Source organism: Meriones unguiculatus, chromosome 2, assembly GCF_030254825.1.
Source record: "Meriones unguiculatus strain TT.TT164.6M chromosome 2, Bangor_MerUng_6.1, whole genome shotgun sequence".
In the NCBI taxonomy this organism is placed as follows: domain Eukaryota; kingdom Metazoa; phylum Chordata; class Mammalia; order Rodentia; family Muridae; genus Meriones; species Meriones unguiculatus.
Genome location: NC_083350.1, coordinates 142,304,203 through 142,326,454, shown reverse-complemented (window position 1 = coordinate 142,326,454; position 22,252 = coordinate 142,304,203). Strand labels below are relative to the sequence as shown.

The window sequence follows — 22,252 nt, the reverse complement described above, 5'->3', positions numbered from 1 at the left end:
TATTGCACAGATCATGCTTACAAGGCAAGTACTTTACTGACAGCTTTGTATCCAGTACTAGACAGCTAAGAGAAAGACTACACAGAAGGATAAATGAAATGAAATTCTAAGTTCCACCATATTTTATGAAGAATGAAAGGTTACTGAAACAATTATTGAACCCTGGGAGGCCTGTTTTCCAGTTTATCATGCTCATTTGTAGTTTGGTTCCATGGCCACGGTTTGCCTTTGAAGTTAACATTATTAGGATAAGAAGCCCTAGCTTACTGTCTCTAAAAATTTTACTTCTTTGGTAATGGCAAGTAGACCAACTAATCCTGAAATACTTATCTTTGACCACTGTGGATTTTTGTCAGATTTTCTGGCCTTTGGGAGTACTTACTGAAACAGTGATACAAAAACTGACATTTAAAAACTTTTCCAGAAGGCCTATGGTTCTCTCTGACCCTTTAAACTGGTAGATTCTGAACTACAGAGAAGTACTAGGGGAGACTACACTGCAGTGCTGCTCAACAAGGGAAAACCTGAAGCCAGTTAATGGCTCAGTGTTGGTAAGCATACTTTGCAAGCCTGACAAACTCAGTTACTACAAAAAGAATGGAATTAACATCCCCAAAGACATGCTCTGTCTGTGTCATGTGGCACAAACATCCCACACTCACACAAAAATGTATTAAAAATAATTCGGGCAAAACCCTAAGCCTGTGTACCGCCATTCTCTGGGTAACTCCTACCTGAAATCTTACATGAAAATGATTAAAATACAACATGCAACATTTCACTTCAAATAATGTTAGTAATTCTGGGCCAGACCACAGAGAAGTCTCAGATATGACAAATTATAGCTTATCTTCTGGTGATGGCTTATAAAGTTTATCCAGTTCAGAACCTGAGATTAAATGTCATCACCCTTACACAGCAGTTATGAGAAATTTACAACTTTACTCAAGTTCAAAGAATAGCACCAAAACAAACAAACAAAAAATCACAGGCTATGTTAAAAAATATTTAATATGCTTAGTGGCTAAGAACAACCCTGAGTGTTGGAGATATCAATGCCCAGTTTACTTTGCTGAAGTAATGCCTTTTATGTACTTAGAGCCAACTGTTGCCCTAGAGATGATTTGTTAGTGCTTCTCCCAGTCCCTGTGACCCAAGGATAGGCCAGGTTGTGTTATGGTATAATCTGGAACCTGTTAAAACAAGTGCTGCCATCATAGGAGTCCTTGATGGTGAATTAAAATAACTTTTCTTAAAAGGAACACGGCAAGGCAAGATGCCTCGATGGATAAAATACACATTTGCAAGGCCTGGCAAACCTGAATTTACCCTAGAACCCACACAGAAGTCCAAAGGAATATAAGCTTTGGGTAACAAATATACTTGCCATTTCTGCCAGGCTGATTAAGAAATGATTTATTTGTTTTGAACTTAACTGGAAATGTCAAGGATGGACGTGCCGAACACACACCACTAAGTACTTTCATACTCCCAACGCTATGGTGACATGGCTAAAATGTTACTCACGACCCCATACATTACCATCTGTAGAACAAGAGATCAGCTTATCCAGTCTTCTCTGATTATAGAGAATAACTGACACAGTGGTTCCTAATTATGAGCTTTTAAACTATAGCATCTCAGATTTTTAGAGAATTCGACTATGGACTTTGGGAAAAAGTGGTCCAGGCCTTCCTGTATTCTCAGGTCTCAGAAGGCTGAAACCGAAGCATTGACAAGTCAAAGCCAACCCTGGTCAGCACCTAATAAATCTGTACAGCAAGATGGGTGTGGTGCTCATGCCTGTAATCCCAGCACTGAAGATCACTGAAAGTTTAAAGCTACAACAGGCTACTTAAACTTTCCTCCAAAATTAAGTGTATTTTGTTTTTGGAGACAGGGTTTCTCTGTGTAGCCTTGGCTGTCTTAGACTTGCTTTGTAGACCAGGCTGACCTCAAATTCACAGAGATCTGCCTGCCTCTGTCTCCTGAGTGCTGGGATTAGAGGAGTGAGGTACCACATCAGTCTCTTTTTTTTCTGTGTTCAATCCTTGACATCACAAAAATGAATAATTTTTTTAAAAAGGTATTTATTACAGATGATAATGTGCCTCCACCATCCTTTTGATGGTGCCTCCACCTGTTTTGATGGCTAAACCCAACTCCTTACTGAAACTCTAGTACTTGTACTTAAAACGTGTAAGTTGATAAAAAAAAAAAGTCAGGAGGTCACTTTTCACCCCTAAGAGTAGTAATTTACAATGAAATAACAGTAAGCTTAAGCTACAGACGTGTTTCAACTAATAGTGCATACTTTCAAGTTAACACCACTTGCTTCAAGACTGACTGTTATCAGACTGAAATTAATTTTAACAGATTAAATCCCAACTCTTGCCATATATTAAATAGGTTAGAAGCAATTACAACACCCTGACTAAACATGCTAGGAGGTAATAAAATTGGTATGGGAGAATCCAAGCCACAAAAAAAAGCACATTAAGACAGATTTTAAAATATCCTATCCTTTTCCAATTCTACAAGTTCTAGGTACAAATTTAACTTTCTTTTACTGACATTATAGCAAGTTTCCCATTTACTTTTCCTTAGCATATACACAGCACAGACTTAATTCTTTAAGAATTATTAATTATCTGAGCAACAAAGAAAATTGGAATGTCTGCAGAAGACATACCAACTTCTCCAGACTTTCCTCAGGCTATAATGCCCATGTCAATGACAGTCAGCTAAAGCAACTGTTCTGGTTTAAGGATGATGCTGGACATGAGGAATAAACCGTCTATCTAGTGCTTCTCACATATGACTCAGTACCTTCTCTTAAGTACCCCTGCTTTAGAAGTGCAGTATTATCACCTGTTCTTTTTTAAAATAACCAAATTTAATCAAGATCCCTTGCCTTTTTTTTTTTTCTTCATAACTCAGCGGCACCCCAGGTAAATTCCCAAGAACCCACTGGACTGACATCCTGCTGAATTCCACATTAAACTTTATTTAGAACTAAAAGAGTTTTTTGCATCCCTGCTTGTACCTCCCCCCCAAGAATTTCAGAATTCTTACCTTACCCCCCCCCCGTCCCAGTAAATCAGGAAAAGCAGATCATTGTTGACCCTCACATAATCTGCACTCCTCCTTCACAATCATTTAGTTTACAGGCAACCCCATATGTCTACATAGTTCAGTGCTTTGAGCTACACAAAAACTTCCAGAATACACTCTTCTGTTTCCACATTTTGTGTAGTATGTGCGAGAGCAAGGAATCCCACTCAATATCTAATAACCAGGGCTGCAGCCACAACCCAGATCAACACGTTACTTCTGAGAAATTTCATTCCCAGAGTTGTACTGACAATAAAACTCTGACCAAGCCATTTGCAAGAGGATCAAAACAAAACAACAACAACAAAAAAAACACCCAACAAACTTCTGACAATTCTTTTGTGCCTATTGGGCAACGAGATGGTTATTTTCAGTAATGAACTCTGAGCTCTAAGAATTATTACTAAATCCTGCTCAAGTCTTTCAGCTCTACTTGATTTTTAAGATAGTTTAACCTTTATGACAAAAGTATCTTGGGGAACCTGACATGGATAACATGACACTTTCTAGTGTCATGCTTCCCAGCTTGGGAATGAAAATTCTTTGTGGGCTAGGGGTGTAGCTTAGTGGTAAAACATTTCAGGTCCCATCAGGCACAAAATTCTTTTTGTCCAACACTTCATGGTTATATTTGTGACACAAAACCAAGTAATTAAAAAGCAAATTACTTAACTTGTTTTAAAATGAGGTTATGGTTATTTAATCTGGTATAGCATGTTCTATACAAAGTGCAAGAATTTCACTGTACAAAACTAACTTCAAAGTTCTATTATCAGAACTTTTGAGTTTAAGAAAAAAAATCTAGTATCAGTGCATGTTAATTAGAACATAAATGACAGGCTATGGCTACACATATCTGATGAGCAATTGCCCTTTTGTGTCTGTACGTGAATTATCCTTCAGTTCATTTATAAAGCAAGCTCAACATTTTTATGGACATAATTAACAAATTATGCACATAAAAAAACCCTTCAAATGACAAATATTAAAGCACTTGTCCAGTGGTCTATGTAACCCGTGGAACAAAACCCTAAGTCCACACATATTTCATTTGACCTACAAGCATGGAAGTATATATCTTATCATTAAACTTTCACCTGAAAAATCTCTTCATAAAATTAAGTCTTCTGAATGAAATATCTTTAAACTTTTAATTACTGATTTTCAGTCATTGGTATGAAAATCTTCAAAATCACTTCCTTGTCAATCAAAAAGCACATTATTTGGCCTATTACTTAAAAACTGCTTACAATTCCTTAAAAAGTTTTTAATAAACAACTAAAAGGCATATGGCATGCCTCCCATATCTTCCACAACTTGCCTTCGATTAGAATTTAATACAAAGACGTTTCTCTAACAGCAAAGACATTATATATTTCCTAAACCATTGAATAGCCAAAACTTGAGAGTTGTTGAGATTTTGGAGGGTTCATTACGAATGATTAAATAGACTTTAATATTAGATCTGAGAAAGAATAAATGCTTCTGAAAAGCAGAAGAATGCTATCTATTCTAGGCCTCTAATCTAAGTAGTCCTACTTTGAAACAAATGGCATAAAAAGTAGAAAGTTAAAAATCAGCAAATGGAAGATCAAAGTTTATTTACTACCTGCATACAAAAACATATTGCACATCAAACAACGAAAATCAAAAAAGGGGGGAAAAAGGAAAAAAAAAGGGTAAAAGAAAATGTGAAAGATACTCTACTGAAGACTAAACATGTAGTTTATACAGAATAAACCTTCTGGAAATTGATCTTTTCAGTAGTTCAGGCTATGTCTGAATGGACATGACTAATCAGCTTAGTGTTTCAACTAAAGCTATGTTTGATTTTTAAATACTGTACACTTTAATAAATAAACCAAACAAAGCCTCAATGTAGAACAGTCACTGCCAATATCACCCAGTGTCCCTGCAGATGAATTAACATGTATTTCCAGTCGTCTGCAGAATTGCCTCTACAAACAGCATTTAAAAAACACATTAAACAGACCAGTTTCCAGACTAAACTAATGAAGAAATTACAATTCAGTGCAAAATATTTTAGACTGCTTCATTCTAGTTTTCCTCAGGTGAAGAAGTGGTTGCATATTATTAAAAATGTAACAAAAGCAGCTAATGCTTTCATAAAGAATATTATGTTAGGGACCCCACCCCACCCACCTCCCCCAATCTCTGCCATATTTTGAAAACAAAATAACATTTCCTATAGCCAGCAACTTTTTTTAATGTTACATATACTATTCTCAAGGCACATCTGATGATATATTTTTAACACAGTAGGTGTCAAAGTATGTTTAACATATGATTTCTTCAGGATCCCTCCCCTTTCTGAATTCCAAATGGAGGAACTGAAAGTGCGATGTAAGACTGGCGATCCGTATTCTATCTTTGGCAAGCTTGTACAAGCACTATTGTAACTGTAATGTAAAACAACTGTAAACTAGGAACTTCCTTCAGTTATGAAACACCATTCAGGACTGCTGCTTCTTGAGTGCTTTCTTCTTTTAAGGTCTTAGTCTTTTCTTCTCCTGGAGTACGCGGTAGCTTAGGAATTTCATCGCCAGAAGCGCTAGTTGGACCATTTATTGCCTTTTCTGAAGGACCATGCTCTTCAATCACATCTTTTGCCTGTCAAAGGGAAACAACTTTTTCAACATCTTTATAAATAAATCTGTAGCTGAGGAGGAAAATAACTACATAAAAATTAGCTTTGAAAAAAAAAGATCAACTTTAATATGCCATAAAGCATTTTAAATTTAAAACAAATACCAATGCAGTCCAGTCTCAGGGTTTTAAAACTGTATTATTTCCAGTACCTATGAGTGGCCACATCAAAGAAAGCATCTGTACTGAATGAAACCTGTACCTAATATTACAAACACTGGGAAGTTAACCACATAAATAGTGGAAACAGTCAACACAGGAAAGTTGAACAACAATCAACCATTTTACTCACCTTTTGAAACTCACATTTATGTATTAATCACTGAAAACATTTAATGGAATTGAAATGTAAAAGTTCTATTCCCACTATTGACAAGACTTTTGTTTATCACATCAAGTAAATGCTAAAGTGCTATCTATCTGGCAAATGTCTCAGACTCAAGCATGCATATCTTCATTTATCAGGGGCCTAATGCAGAACCAAGGATCTTCTTTAAATATTAATATTATCTCTTAGGGGAAACAACTGATCATACAGTAATTAAGTAAAAAAATAAATGTAAACAATTCGGAAATAATAAAAACCATAACAAAAACCCTACAGGTTAAATTCTCCTTACCATTTCTTTCTTGTTTTTAGCCAAAGTTTCCCTTGGGAGGTTTCTTTGTCTGCTCTGAGACTCAGCTCTAGAAATATAATCTGCAACTGTGACTGTTAAAGATGAGAAAAAAATTACAGGTGTTGAAAATACTTCTAAATTCTATTATGGATAAAGAATAATTTCACTATTAAGTAAACTAATGGTGGGTCACCCAATTTCAAAATTCTACGCTGGGTACCCACCTCTGAACAAAAGCAAAGACTGAAAAATGTGTCTATGATTTTATTTAGTACTGACAACAGAAAAAAAAATCGTTCAAGCTGGAACTTGGAGGAAAACTAGACTGAACTCCTTTTTCCCCAAGAATCCAGCTATCTCCTTCTGGTTTATCTAAGATTGTGGGACAGACTTGGCGTTGCAACCCACCACCAAGAACAAGCACCACAAGGTGCAATGTTCCAAGTACAGAGAGGTGTTTGCAATAATGGGGGTGGGGAGACAAAGGTGATACAAATCATAAATAAAAATGTTTGTTTTCTGGGTTTTTGTGTGTGTCCCTTTGCCCCTAGAAAAAAATAGCACAATTGAGATGGTAGTGTCATATTCTGTGGATCCTTCCTAAATTTCATGTTAGAACAACAGTTAAACTATCTGATGTTCAGACTTTAAGGGAGTATAGGTAAACTAAGACAATAAACCACAATCCTAACCCCGTGGGTGGACAGTTACGCCCCTTCAACTTTGCTATTTTGTTAGATCTGAAATGTGAGATAAATCATATAAAGTAATGAATTAGGAAACAGCGTAAACCCCATCTACCATTCTAATAAATGGTCTTGGTTGTATTAGTATTATTTACTGGCCTCAGAACTTGAAACTCAAAATTCTTAATTTTACATAATTATTTTCTATTACAGACTAGATTGAAGAAACTCCCAATTAATATGATTTAAAAACAAGTCAGTTTTATATTATTTAAAGCCACTATTCGGGGGAGAATTGGTCTATGAGATTACCACTACATGCAGCTAACAAAAATCATTTAACACAGTGAAATGCTGAATTGTGCCTTATAATTCATTTGTCTCAATAGTGCATGCCCTAACATTAATATCAAATAACTTTCTAGTAATTAAATGATTACACGATTATTAAATGATTATAATTAAATAATTAAAAAATCATTTAAGGATCTTGGATCAAGACTTTTTTATTAGAAAACTACATATATTTCAAATCTCAAACTGCTTTCCTTTCAAAGTATAAGGAATGTCCATTCTGAAGCCTTTAAATGACTTCTCATTTATTGTCACTGTTAAGAAATGTATAAATGTATTTGGTACTACGCTGGGGGATTAATACAATCTGTTCATTGTCTACAGAGTGAACTGTCTTGAGAATGACTATAACCATAGGTGTATGTGAGGGGGGGAGTCCAATTATTTTGTTTTCATAGTGCTACTACCTCAGTGACACCTGGAGAAATGCATCTACTTTAAGATGCTGTTGCACAAACAGGCATACTGCTCAATATAAATGTGTACAAACAGTTCTTATATTCTTCCATCTATTCCTATACAGAAGAAAAACGTTGTAGTTATTAGTCCAAAGTTAAGTGACAGTTCTGTTCTTTGCCCCCAAATATGAGAGCCAGTAAAGAAACTTGTTTTATCATTCCTACACAATACAGGCCCTTAAATTTCAAAGATAAAAATCTAGGCAATTTTATGGCATAATCAGGACCCTGGAATTTCCTGTCTGAGCTTAAGAATCAATTGACAGCACTGTGTGTCACTGAGTGGTCTTCCACTCAATGGTTAATTTATAGAGACATATGAGCAACTAGAAATTTTAGGCAAAGGAAGAACAACTATTGTGTGGAAGCTGTCTCTCCAGACTGCTGCTAAGACAGGAAGGAACTTTGGAGAATGTGGGGACAGGAAATAAAGGAATTTGGTAAGAAAAAAAAAAAAGGTTCCTAAGAACAGTAAAAACAGAATCAGATATAGTATGCAACAGCACATCACTGTCAAAATTATCAAAACTCCAAATTAGTCCTTTTAGTTACTTCCATTTAAAAATCATCTAACTCTTTTAGAAGAAATCCTGTTTAGATATTTTTGTCTCTACACTTAACCATAATCACTGGCTTAAGTTATGCTGAAATTTATTCCAGGTAAATGAGCCCATACTTAATAATTAAGCCACTTACAAAGTAGGGCCAGAAAATATTAACTGTTGTGCCACTGTCAAAACTAAAATTTATGACTTCTTCAAATAAAATACATTTCTAACATTAAGAAGGAAAAGGAAGATAATGGAAAACAGATTTTCTGGATACTATCCTGGGTATTGCTTAATTCTTTTTACATGTGGTTCTATCTTTAAAACAAACTTCAGAATACAAAGTTATGCCCTTAACTGGAGTTCCCAAATGTCTTTACAACCTCTGCACTCAAGACTTACAATTTACATTTAGGGGAAAACACATGAAAGAACGTGTTTTGGAAAGAATGCAAAAATTGATTGGTTTGAAAGGGGTTTATTTCTACTGTACACAATTTCTTCATGGTGAATATACAGTGATTTCTGTACATAGAAATTAATCGTGTTCAAAATAAGACATAGCAAACAAGTTTCTTTCCAGTTACCAAAACTTGTGACAACATAAAATACTGAATGAAGCTAAGTAAATACTAGTTGAATGATTAGTATGTGTCAAAGAAAAAGCACCACACTACAATAACACAAAAACATTAACATGCATCTTCTTTTAAGAAAAGACACTTCTACATTTTTTAAAAATTTTGGGTACTGTTAATTCCCACCAAAATGAGGTGCCCAATCTAGATTTAGTATGCAGGCACCATGCAAAAATCACCTAGTTTTGCCAATCAATCTAAAACACAATTCACACCATAGTCCCTGCAATGGCAGTCCCCATATTAAGTTTGAAGAAACTGCCAAATGAATAAAGTATAAATATATTTAAAGTGTTTTCATGGAAAAAATTAAAACACAACATTAGTTCACTTAAGACTGGATACTAAACATTTATATTGTGAAGAATGCATTTTCTTGAGCAGTGCTATTAGTTGAATAAATTATGCAATGCAAACTCTGAATGTATATATACACACATGTGAACATGTAACTATATTTAGAATGCAGACACATGACATTTTTTTTCATGCTTGTGACCTGACACCAACAGGCCCACTCAAGTTACCTGGCTGTCTATCTTCTGCCTGACCCCTGAAACGACGCCTGCGGCTACGATTGCGTCGCTGGGGTTTTTTTTCACTATCATCTGTAATTGCAAAGTTTACCATCAACTATTCTGACAAAAAAATAACAAAACAAAAAAGAACAAAAAAAAATCTTTCCTTATTTAAGGAAGGGAAAGAGAAACTTCTAATTAAACATCAAAGATCAAGCATACAATACTGACCAAAAATTATATACATTTTTGTAAAATAAAGCATTCTTCTCTGGAAATTAAAGAGTTTTAACTCATAATAAAGCAAATTGCCATGTAATTGAAACTACCATCATCATTCAAGAATATATGATTTCTCTCCAACATATCTCGGATTTCAAAGTTAATGACATTTTAACCCCATAATAATAAATGATAGCACCAACATCCCCTCCCCAACCCTGGCAATGTAGTGATTATTAAAGGGGGGTGGGCATTAAAAGAGTTAAATTCTGTTTTTGTACAATAAGATCAATGGAGTATTTATACTTATTTAATGGTATGAAAGGATAAAATCCAGTTTCAGATAGTTTGACAAGTGTGACAAGTACCTATCTCCCTCCTTTAAACACTAAAAAAAAAAAAAAAAAAAAAAAAAAATCATTTGTGAATGCTAAAAACACAAAAACAAAAATCCTTCATCCATTATCAATGTAATACAACCACACCAACAGAACTTTCCCCTAAATGCTTACATACCTAGCCCATTTTCATTAACTGAGGCTGTATCAGATTCAGTCATTCCATCCATCAGAACAGCATCTTCATCAGTCCTTCGTCTGCGAGACCGCCTACGACGGTTAGTACTGTGATGAGATTCGCTGGCGTCAGTGTCTGCAGTCTGATCTGATTCTGTATTATCAAGTAAGCTGTATGGATTGCTGTCTGGATCTTTGAGCACTATATTCATGTCAGAGGCAAGAAATATTCATTTAAGAGGGCAGCAGTTAAGAATATTTGATCTACTCAACTACAAACACTAATTGTAAACACACTCCAATACCCCCAAATAAAAATATAAGCCTAAAATAAAAATTTTTCTGTTAACACTAATTTATCTGGAAAGTAAATACAATTTTAATGGGAATGAAAAACTGTAAAGCAAAAAATAAGCTTACTTCTTAGTTTCCTAATGCTTCCTTTAAACTTTTTCATAGAGAATAGTCAGGCTTGTATATCCTCAGATGAGATCAAAAGCAAACATGGATAGTCTTATGCTTGTATAATTTTTCTATTACTGTCCTTCAAATACATGTAAACTTTATATGGTATTTTCACAGTATCAGACATAGATAATCTAGAGATAATGTACAATAAATATAGTACAGTGTACACAGATGACGTTAAATTCTTATCATCTTTCAATAAAGGATTTTTTAAAAAATCTATGGGGGTTCCTGAGATCAAGCTCCCTAACTATAACATTCACACTTTTGATACCCAGAGAGAAGAAAAATAAAAATGAGAAATATTCAGCTCCTATGTAGTTATTCTAAGAGAGCCACAAGTTTACGGTGACTGCTGCTGTTCGAACTAGTGAACTATTTCTAAAGAAAATAAATCATCTGCACCCAAGACCTAAGAAAAATCAGTTAACTATGAACTGAGGCAACCAAAACAAGTCTTCACAGGCATAAACTAATTCAGCCTAAAATTATAACTGGTTAAGAAAAGGACACTGTTCAAACACATTAACTTGTGTTCCAACTCTAAAAACAAAGCATGGAGTAAAGTTAGAAAAACAGTTTCAGGATACAAACGAAAAGAAAAGCACCCGTCTTACCTATGTGCATCTACTGCTTCCAACATTCAAAATGCAGAAGACATTCACCTAAGCACGGTTACTCTTAAGTTTCCTTTGATACCAGCTAGCAAGCTATTCTTTGCAAAAGATACTAAGTTTATCTATTACTCATAAATACTAGGTACAATATTTTTTTTGCAGTTCCACAAAATATAATTATAACAGTAACATTATACAGTGCATTTTAATACAAAAATTACTTTCCTGAAAAAAGTAAGTTAAAATTTCCTAAATAAAATTAAACTTAGGGACCAATGAAAATTGTATTCCAATCAGAGCTTAAAACTTCTCTTTACTTTTATGCTGTTTTGTTCCAATGTTTGTACATTAACATGTATTTTTAATATACAAAGACTACTCTAAAATTTAAAGTATTTTAAATAAGACATTTAATCATCATAAATATTATGTATGACCTTCTTAAAGGATATAAAAGTAATAATGCTAATATGCAATGTTTTAAAATAATCTAGTCTAAATATCCCAGTTTTAGAAACCCTACTTTCTTGCTCATTCTACTCAGAAAGAACACTCTGCCAACAATTTCCACTCCAGAAAAAAAAAAAAAATCATATGACCACAGCCAACAGATGCTTGAGCATATGAAGTCTTTAGTCGTCTCTACACTGTATCTATGATCATGTGATATGTACACACACATGTGCAGATGCCCACATAGGCCACAGGGGAGCATCAGATCCCCTGCAGCTAGTTACAGGGTTGTGAGCAGCCCCACAGTGGGTGCTAGCAGCTTAACTCCCTACTCTAGAATAATATAGCATCAACTGTTCTTAATTGCTGAGCCACCTTTGGAGTCCTTCTATATTCTTCTTTATTTTATATTCAAATATAGTTTTCTTAAGAATTAAGTCCACAGATTTCTCTGCTCTCAAACTGTAACAAATTAATTCTTAAGAAAACATTACCTAATTACCAAAGATCCCAAAATGAGAGGAGATAAATATAATTCTCAAAGCAGAAGAAAGAAAGCAGCCTATTAAAAGTTCTGACCTACATATTCCTAAGACACCTTCCCTGGGCATTAGTCTACAATGTTTCCTCTATTAATCACTATACAATCTACTATTTTCTCCAAGATGGTAAGCAGAATCACAAACTTCCAAAAATGTATGGCTCTGGGAGAGGAAGTAATTCTTATAGGTTATAATGTTTACAACGCATGAATGCTGAAGTAGTATGTAAGAGACTACCAGAACTGATGGAGGATTTGCCACCTCGTGGTCCACCACGACCTCGACCCCCAGAAACACTTCTGCCTCTTCCTCCTGGGCGTCTCCTGCTGTCTCGCTGATGTCGAGTCTCTCGATCATCTTCTCCTGCCAATGACCAATCACTCAGCTCATCTTTACGCTCAGATTCTGTTTCGGAGGGGTTAGACAGCTCAGAATTTGTACCTTGCAGGAAGAAAAACAGTATGTAAGCCAATTAGGTGCATATAAACAGAAATGCTTAAAATTTTCAAAACACTGTGTGTTAAGCATCATTAAATAAGCACACTAATCTAAAATGAATTATCAAATTCAACTGAATGAGAAAATGTACACTATGAAAATGTACTTACTATAAAGCTTTCTGCCTGTTTTTAAACTGACAGCTTAAATCATCAGTAGAATAAATGTTACCCAATACCCAAAAATTTATTTACTCATTTAAAAAAACACTAAGTTTTAAGCAATAGTGTTTCTATTATTCTTAGAAATATTTTTAAAATTGGCATTTTAAAAATAGAGGCAGGCAGTCATAAGCCTGGAAATGTCAAGCTAGCAGATTTTATCAAACTTTAAAATCAAAAAGTTTTAAGCAATAGTGTTTCTATTATTCTTAGAACTGATAATCTTTCCTAATGCTGGGAGTTTACTTGTCAGTTAAAATACATAAAACATTTTACTACTGTCTCAGATTAGCATGCTAATGTTTCTAATTAACAACTAATAGAACAGAATGTGACCACTAAAATGAAATTCACATGACTGTCTCCTCCAGATGTTCATTCCTAAATTTACAATTAAAAACAAAACTCTTCCCTTTCTCTTATTTCACTGAAAATATTGCCACCATTTCCTTCTACAGATCTACAATGAAATGGTCTGTTAAAGGGTAAAACTTAAATCTTATTGGTGTCCCAAATGTGTCATGTGCTTTGATGAATGAGTTGGTTACATTATTTTGAAGTTTTCAGTTATATTTAAATTCCATGAGCATTTAACAGTAGTAGTAAAACACTAGTGTTCCTTAGACACTAAAACAGAAGTGATATTATGTAGGGAACTCTTCCAATACAAATTGCAGAGAAAAACATGAAAAAAAAAAAAAAAAGAAAGAGAGAGAGAGAAAGTTCAGGAAAAAAAATGTTTTCACTCAAGTGTTCATTAGGAATGAGAACTCAAAGAAGAGAATAAAGTACCCATTTAACAATTATTTGTCCAAATGCCAAGAACACTTTAACTGACTACTTAACTGAAATGTAGGCAACTGTCATCTCATGAATAATGAAGCAAGTCTGTGCTAAAATGTAAAGGTGATTAAGCCTAAACTATTTTACCTTACCCAGGAAAAAAAGCAAGGAAGGAAGTTACTCCATAAACTTAACCTAAATTCATTATTTTGTGGAACAACACACACACACACACACACACACACACACACACACACAAAATTACAGTTGATGAACTGGCTAATATCCGCGCAACAAAGTCAAAGATAAGGCCACATCAGAGAAAGAGAAGATTGTCCTTAAATATATAGGTGGGCCCAAACTACTTCATGGGTCTTTAAATCCTCTTCATGCATAAAAATCTTCTTCATGTTAAAGATGACAGGAAGAGGACTCTGTAGTCATTGGCATTTTAAAAATAGAGGCAGGCAGTCATAAGCCTGGAAATGTCAAGCTAGCAGATTTTATCAAACTTTAAAATCAAAACAACCTGGCAGTCCAGGTGATGTGTAAGAGGTTAGCCCAGTGAGACAATAGTCAGCTTTACAGTGATAAGGCTGTGATGGTCACATCTCTAGGCTGCTAAAAGCTACTAATTTGCACTGCTGAAAAGAATACAGCCATTTCAAGATCTCAATCTTGTAAAGTACAGGCACAATACAAGGAAAGAAATCTCAGAAAAGCTTTTAAAAATGAGCCATGACATTCATAATCACAACTTTGTTTTCAGTCAAATTTCATAATCAGGCTTTTCTCTACAACTTCTACTACTCCTATCAAGAGGGTTCCCATAATTTTAAATGGCATGTGATAAAAGTTTACATTAAAAGTGTTTTATTATAACCAAGGTATGATAAACTTCTAAGATTCACACTAAAATCAGCACAACTTTAGAAATGTTCTAGTAAGAACTTCTTTCAGAATGTTATTACAGACTAGTCATTTTGTAAGTGCTCAAGAACATCTGTAATTAAATCCAAATGGTCTTTTCTTCTCAAGTTACTTCAAAAATACAATGTCTCTGCTTCCACAAAACTAAGCCTGCCATACTGAAGGATGTATATAGTTTCCCAATCCAGATGATTTCCTTTGCCATTTTTCCATATATTAATATCTACTCCACCATCTTACCAGAGTGCTTCCCTCATTAAAAACAGGTCTCAGACACTAATCAAACTGTTCAATGGCTTTTCCCACTCATGACATAAAAAAGCCATACCTGAATGTTAATTTACGATTAAAAATGCAAATATATGGTTTCTTTTTAATTACTGGAACTCACAATTTTAGAAATGTATTACCTTACAATTCTTACATCATTTTACACCTCAACACTATATTTTAATCGGAATTTTACTTGCAAACTTCAATACTGTTTATGAAAATGAAAATCTATCAAGAAAATGAGATACTTGAACATAAGGTTACAATGCTTAAAAAAAGTGTGTGGGGGAAATATTTAGCCTTCCCACTGTACAACAAATGAAAGACAGTACCAGTAAACTACAACATCGTTAGATTCCTTAAACAAGAAGTCTAATTCTGAACCTGCATGGTGCAAACCTGCATTCATCTCTACTTTCTGAAAAATGCTTCCTATTTTGGCCTCGTTTCACAAGTATTTCCTCACAACAAGATGAACACAGGGAGAAAAGATGAAAAGAACAGAGAAAGGAAATGAAGAGGGATGGGCAGGAGGATCAGGTCACTGCTAATATCCAAATCCAAATGAAGAAAGATGGAACAACTTCAATGCTAAACAAGAATAAACAAGAATTTAAGATTAGAGAATTGTTAACTGCCACAGGATCCACTGTTCTGTTCTACCTTAGGCCCCAGCTTCAAAGTGAAAATATAGCTTATAAAAATATTAATTATAAAAGGTTAAATTATAAAACTATCTTTTTAAACCTTCATTTTCAAGACATGTATCCACAAAACAGTTGCACACAAAATAGTAAAACACTCAAACCTGCCAAGTCAGCAAAGTTTATTTTATTTTAAAGCTGCTGAAGATTTATTATATGAAATGCTGACCTAGTGATCAGTTTATTTTTCATTTGTGCTTTTCTTAAGAGGTAGCAGTACCATACCAGGATTCTATAGGAAATGCAATGAACCACATTAGTTGGAACACAAACCATGAACCTATGCACTCTTTACATACTCGGTATGAACTACCAGCTAAAAAAATTATGCTTTTATACTATGTGTTAACTATATACCTTTCACTAGTATGTCACAACAGGACATACACCTCAGAAATAACTTTCACCCTCGAAAAACAAACTAGATCTAATACAAACAAAATGCACACAGCATCTAAACTCGAACCACTACTACACTCTATTAGAGAAATAAAACAGTGCTGTCTTTACCATAACCGGAGGTGTAATTGGGGCCCCGACGACCTCTGCCTCTTCCACTATAAGACCTAGAACCTTGTATAGAAGAGACGGTACTTTCATCAGTGGCATATCCTTTCTCCTTTTCAGGCCCTCTGGTGGAAGAAGGTCTGAAACCCATACCAATCTGCCGCAGCTGTTCATCAATCTGCAGGCGTTCCATTCTTAGTTGTTCCACTTCCTACAATCAAAACAAAAATCATTTCTGCTCTTTGTGTGGGTGTACATGTACAGGATCTGACCATGTGAGACCAGAGGTTAACACCTTTACCCACTGACCCATCTTCCCCAGCCCAAGTCCTATAAAGGTTTGATACGTGTTTGTTTTGGCCTAGAGCTAGAACTGTACAATCCACCAAAGAACAAACTGTGATCTTTGAAATCATCTCATAAGGCACAACTGCATTCAGAAAGTCATTGTTTTAAGCACAGTACACACTTCTCTTTCAAGTAACTAGATCAGACTTAACCTATCTATTACACTGATATTTAATATTAGCAAATACTGTCCTTTATGTGTTTGTGTGTGCATGCACACGTAAGGGTGTATGCCAGCAAGTGATCATGGAGATCTAACTACAACTTGAAGTAGTTGATTCTCTCCTAAAATGTGGATCATAAAGCTTGGCTGCAAATACCTTTAAGCACTAAGCCAACTCACTGGCCCGATACTGTCTCTTTAAACCGGCAGTTAATATTCTGTTACAGGTATTATTAATGTTGCTATCAGATTAGCAACATCTTGAATTCTTAATAACTGAGATGGACAAGAAGACTTCATCATGAGAAACTGATGTTCTGCAACATGTGAAGATAATCCATTTAAATGATGCTACTGGCTGAAAGTTAGAATACAGAAGATTAAGCAGCATTTGCTTTTAAGGCCAGGACTGACAGAATTCAAATAAATGATAATGCTTTATCCAGCAAGCATGCTGTATATGCAAAGATTGTGCTTAAGAGTCCACTGAGGGGAAACATTTCAATTAAAAAAAAAATTCCCTCTTCTTCCTGTTATCAGTAGTTCTGAATTTTCCCATGGGTCAAAAGATACCTAAGTATATGACTGTGAATGGAAAAATGCAGGACAGAAATCGAGTTATTGGCAGTTTTTCCATTTTCATTTGTGTGCGAATTTTTAATATAAATGCAGGATGTAAGCATTAATGCAAGCAAAATGCTTCAGTGAACACACTTCAACAGTTCAACTTTATAACAAAGTATAAATAAACCTGTTAAAATTTTCTTGACAATCCTAGAATTTGGATTTTTAGAAAATAAGTAAATTTCTTGTTAACAAAAACTAAATAGTGTTTGTACATTTTTATTATACTGTAGATTCCACCCATTCACTATACTTTTCTGAGTTGATCTACATGCAAGTACATGTTTTTAATGTTGTCTGTCTTCTGTTCTGTTCCTGTAACTTTACTATTAAAATACATTAAACTACTTATAAAAAAGTACTAGTACAACAATGATATCAGGGAGTGAAAGAAAAATATACTAGAAACAGAGAGCAGTCTAGGATATTACTATGAACAACAACAACAAACAAAACAAAACAAAACAAAAGAAATGAAAACAACAAAACCAACAAACAGCCATGATGCTTACTAACAGGCAATCCTTTTTCTACATGTCCTTGTGCATTATGTTTCAACTCAACTAAAAAATGGGGCTGAGGGTAGAGCTGATTCCTGTTTTGGTTACCGTGCACTTGGCTTCAATTTACCCCTCCCTCAGAATTGAAAAACAATTGGAGACAAGGCAGCTGACTCAAATATCAGTTATCAAAGAGACCCAATTTCACCTGTGTGCAGATGGCTAAAATGCAAAAACAGAGACAAAATGGCCCTAGTAAAGAACATACAGCTATTGCAATTAATGACTAACTCTACAAACCTGAAGAATAGTTTTTTTTTTTTAAGAACCTTAACAATGGCACTGAACTTGTTATGTTGCTGGGCATGGTGGCTCACTCCTTTAAATCCCAGCGATTGAGAGGCAAAGGCAGGTGTATCTCTGAGTTCTAGGCCAGCCTGATCTACAAAGTAAGTACAGGACAGCCAAGGCTATACAGAAAAATCCTGTCTCAAAGAACAAAAACAAAAAACCTTAAAAGCTCATTCAGAACACTGCCCCCGCCAAAGTGTAAGGGCAAAGAACATTTTATTCTGTTTCTTAACAAAAATCAGGCAAAACTTAAGTAAATTAAAAATATTTAAATACACGAACATTATAAGCACGTTCAACATGTAGACACCTGATTTACATAAGTATAGCACATTCACGCAGTAAAGGCAGCACGAATGGATGACACATGAATGCGCTGTGAACTGTATACATACCTTTAAGTAAGCAATGTGATACTCTAGAAGAACTTGTACATTTCCAATACTCTCTTTAGTGCCGACAAATACAAACGGAACCATTCCCTATAAGAAAGCATAATGTCCTCAATTTAAGACACTATATAGAACTTGGCAAGTTTCTCTATGACACACAGATATTAATCTAAACAAAAATGCAGAGATTTTCAGAAGCTTGTTTGTGTTAAAATTTACATTTCAAATTGTTTTTTTAAAGTAGTTTTCTGATTTATAATCAATCTAATGTCCTGAGAATACAAACAAATTTTTCAACAAAACACTGAAACCAACCATAGTCATTTTAGACTAGAAAAACTATCATAGTGGACACAGCTTTAAAAAAAATACTTAAAAAGAAAAGTGGGGGGGGGGGAGTCAAACACATATTAGACAAGTTATCCCCATAATAAATGCTCAGATAAGACCATAGTGGTACATGCCTGTAATTTCAGCACTTGGAGGCTGAAGCAAAGGGGGAGGGAGTCATTATTAGCTCTATATAAAACAATGGGATAAGGACTCTGTATCTAAATTAAAAAATAATAATAATAATTAGTGTGTATTTATTTCAGACCATTAAAAGACATTCCCAGGGCTGGTGAAACAGCTCAATGGAGAAGGACACTCCCCACCAAGACCAATGACCTAGGTGAGTTTGATCCATGGAACCCACATGGTAGAACAGAAACTGCTTCTGCACCTCTACACACAATCTGTGGCAAATGGGCATGTGTTTTTGTATGCACACATGTATGGGTGCACACTCGAACATATACACAAATAGAAAAAACATATTTGACTATAGAGCATTATTATTTACACAATGTAAAAATAACGAAATCACTGAAGAGTATACACCAACTTACAAAAACAAAACAAAACCAATTATCCCAGACTGTTGTTTGTTTGTTTATATTTCAGAACATAAAGGCTTTAAAAAGTAGAGTGAAAAAGGATAGAGACTCAACTGTTAAAGAGTACTTATTGCTCTTGCAGTGGACCCCGGGTCCAGTGCCCTCATGGTAGTTTACAACCATATTTAACTGGGGATCTGATGCACTCTTCTGATCTCAAGGGCAACAGTCACACAGAGGGTACACACACATACAGAATATCTTATTTTTAAAAAGCAAACCAAGGTGGCTTGGTTAAGATATTCTGTCTTATAAACATACTTCGGCTTTCTACTAGCTAAAAACATAGTAATAAAATAATTAATAGTAAAGCCTAAACTCCCTGCCAGTTTCCATTTCTCTTCTCAAAAAATACCTCCAAAGTTTTTTTAAATAGCCTATCTCAACACCTTGATTCTAAATATGAATATATTTTCAAAGTAACTTGTTACCAGGACAGCTGTGAAGCATCCATCACACAAAACTCCACCAATTGTAATTTCAACCATAAAGGTAAAAAACAAGAATCAAGTCTTGATAGTATCCTCAGAAATCAGATAAGAGGAAATGCAGAGCTTTCTGGAGTGGGTGGATAGATATAATCTGTGAAATTGTTTTCCATCTTTACATAGGTTCCAAGGATGGAACCGAGGTCATCAGGCTTGTGTACTTACATACTGTGAACCATGTCACCTGCCCTAACCCCACAAAAATTTTTAAAGCTAAAAACTTTATTATTAGAGCAGCATATAAGATAGGGACCCCCATAAAACAGGTAGGCACACCTAGGCAGCAGCTTGTGTTGACATAAAGGAGCAGTCTCCTCTCTATCTTACACAGCCAACCTGTGATATATATGTGTATGTGTGTGTGTGTGTGTATATATATATATATATTTTTTTTTGGATGGGGGCATGATGTTTTTGTTTTGTTTCTTGAGACAGAGTTTCTCTGTGTATCCTTCACTATCCTGGATTCAAACTCAAGAGATCCACCTGATTCTGCCTCCCTAGGTACTGGGATTACAGGCTGTATTTATGTTTCTTGAGGACAGGTTTGTTTTTATGTTTCTTAACCCTGGCCCAAAAACAATAGTAACGGCCAAGTCAACACAGAGTTTAATTTCTTTACATCAAGGAGAACCCACCAAGCAGAACAAACTTACACTGAAATGGGAATATTAAAAAGCTGGTGGGAACAAGACAAGCTAAAAGACTAGCTTTGAGTATCAACTTAAAACCAGCACTCAGCGGGTGGATCTCTTGAGTTTGAGGCCAGCCTGATCTACAGAGTGAGTTCCAGGACAGCCAGGGCTCTGTCAGACAGAGAAACCCTGGCTCAAAGAACAAATTGTATTTGAGCTATTTAGTAGTTCCAACTATTATAGCCTTGAGATCAGATTGGTATATTGTTGTTTACTAGGTATATGAGAAGCATGAAAATTACAATATCGGACATTAATTTTAATCCTTATCTGAAAGGCATCCTAAAAACAATACAAAACAATCAGAAGGTATAGGATACAACACATTTTAAAAGTGTGATGAAAAAAGTATTCTGAAACTTGTAAAATCAATGTACAGCAATTAAATAAATTCATTTTTAAGTGTATCTCAACTCCATATTCTAATACAAAAAAAATCTTGGGTTATGCAATACTTGGTGTCAAAACACTGATCTGGGTCTACAACCTTTCTCTCTTAAAAGACTGATTCTTTCCAAGCATTAGCAAATTCTCCAAATAGTGCGCAAAAAGTTGTAGTGTCTTAAATTCTGGTTGACTATTTTAGGAACAGTTTATTTCCAGCCTTTAAAGCCCCAAATCAGCTATACCAAGTTGATCATTGAACCCACCTTAGGGTGTAAGCAATTAATAACAGAATTTTTTGCAAGATATCAACATGAAAAGAGACTTCTTCATCAGGAGAGCAGAACAGCAACATGAAATCAAAACACATCCCAATCAAGAAATGGCCAATGCTTTTAGATTCTACAAAAAGGCCAAGGAGCGTCAAGAGTTGCTTCTGGACTGCTTCCTTGAGCATAAAATTCTACAGCCAGCTTTATACTCAGAATAAAAATGATCTAAAATGGGATTGGATGACAGCTCAGTGTTTAAGACTAGTTTTTCTTGCGACGGACCTCAGTTTGGTTCCCAACACCCACAAGACAGCTAGCAGCCATTAATAACTACAACACATAGGTCCAACGCTTCTGACCCCCACAAGCACCAACCATATACATAGTGCACATGGATACATGCAGGCAGAACACTCACAACAAAAATAAATCTTAAAAAGAGGGAGAAAAAAAAAATAAGATTTCAAACTGAAACTTTTAATTATAAGGACTCGCTTAAGTACTGACAGACCAATTATAAGCCACAGTCCACAAAACCTGAAAGATGATTTGTTGTCTAAGCGTGTAAAATAAGAGTCCAAAGAAACAAAATTTTCAAAAACAAAAATATTCAGTCTTGGAAACTAACCAAGAAGCTAGCATAAAATAAGCAAATAAATTGCATTAAACACTTACATCTTCTCTAGGTAGTTTATTTTCATTGTCTCCTTCGATTCTTACCCGAACCACACCAGATTTATCCACTATTTCTTGAATAACTTTGCCATTTTTTCCAATAACTTTTCCTTTAGTAAAAGAAAACAAGTAAGTTAAAAACTGAT

At 34.9% G+C, this 22,252-nt stretch overlaps 1 protein-coding gene across 6 annotated transcripts in view; it reads right to left on the bottom strand.

The window, feature by feature from the left end:
* Positions 1–4,698: 4,698 nt before the first annotated feature.
* The window catches only part of Fxr1 (FMR1 autosomal homolog 1), a 52,428-nt gene continuing 34,874 nt past the window's right edge, over positions 4,699–22,252 (bottom strand). Inside the window, exons 10-18 of one of the 6 annotated variants that reach the window (XM_021650421.2) lie at positions 22,107–22,216; positions 18,658–18,744; positions 16,430–16,487; positions 16,280–16,342; positions 12,658–12,861; positions 10,342–10,542; positions 9,613–9,693; positions 6,402–6,493; positions 4,699–5,745 (exon numbers count right to left, since the gene is read on the bottom strand). In XM_021650421.2, coding sequence (XP_021506096.1) covers positions 5,575–5,745; positions 6,402–6,493; positions 9,613–9,693; positions 10,342–10,542; positions 12,658–12,861; positions 16,280–16,342; positions 16,430–16,487; positions 18,658–18,744; positions 22,107–22,216 — 1,067 coding nt within the window. In that variant the 3' untranslated portion in view covers positions 4,699–5,574. Of the gene's footprint in view, positions 5,746–6,401; positions 6,494–9,612; positions 9,694–10,341; positions 10,543–12,657; positions 12,862–16,279; positions 16,488–18,657; positions 18,745–22,106; positions 22,217–22,252 lie in introns of all 6 variants that reach the window. The other 5 variants (XM_021650419.2, XM_021650422.2, XM_021650420.2 and 2 more) reach the window with 5 other exon arrangements.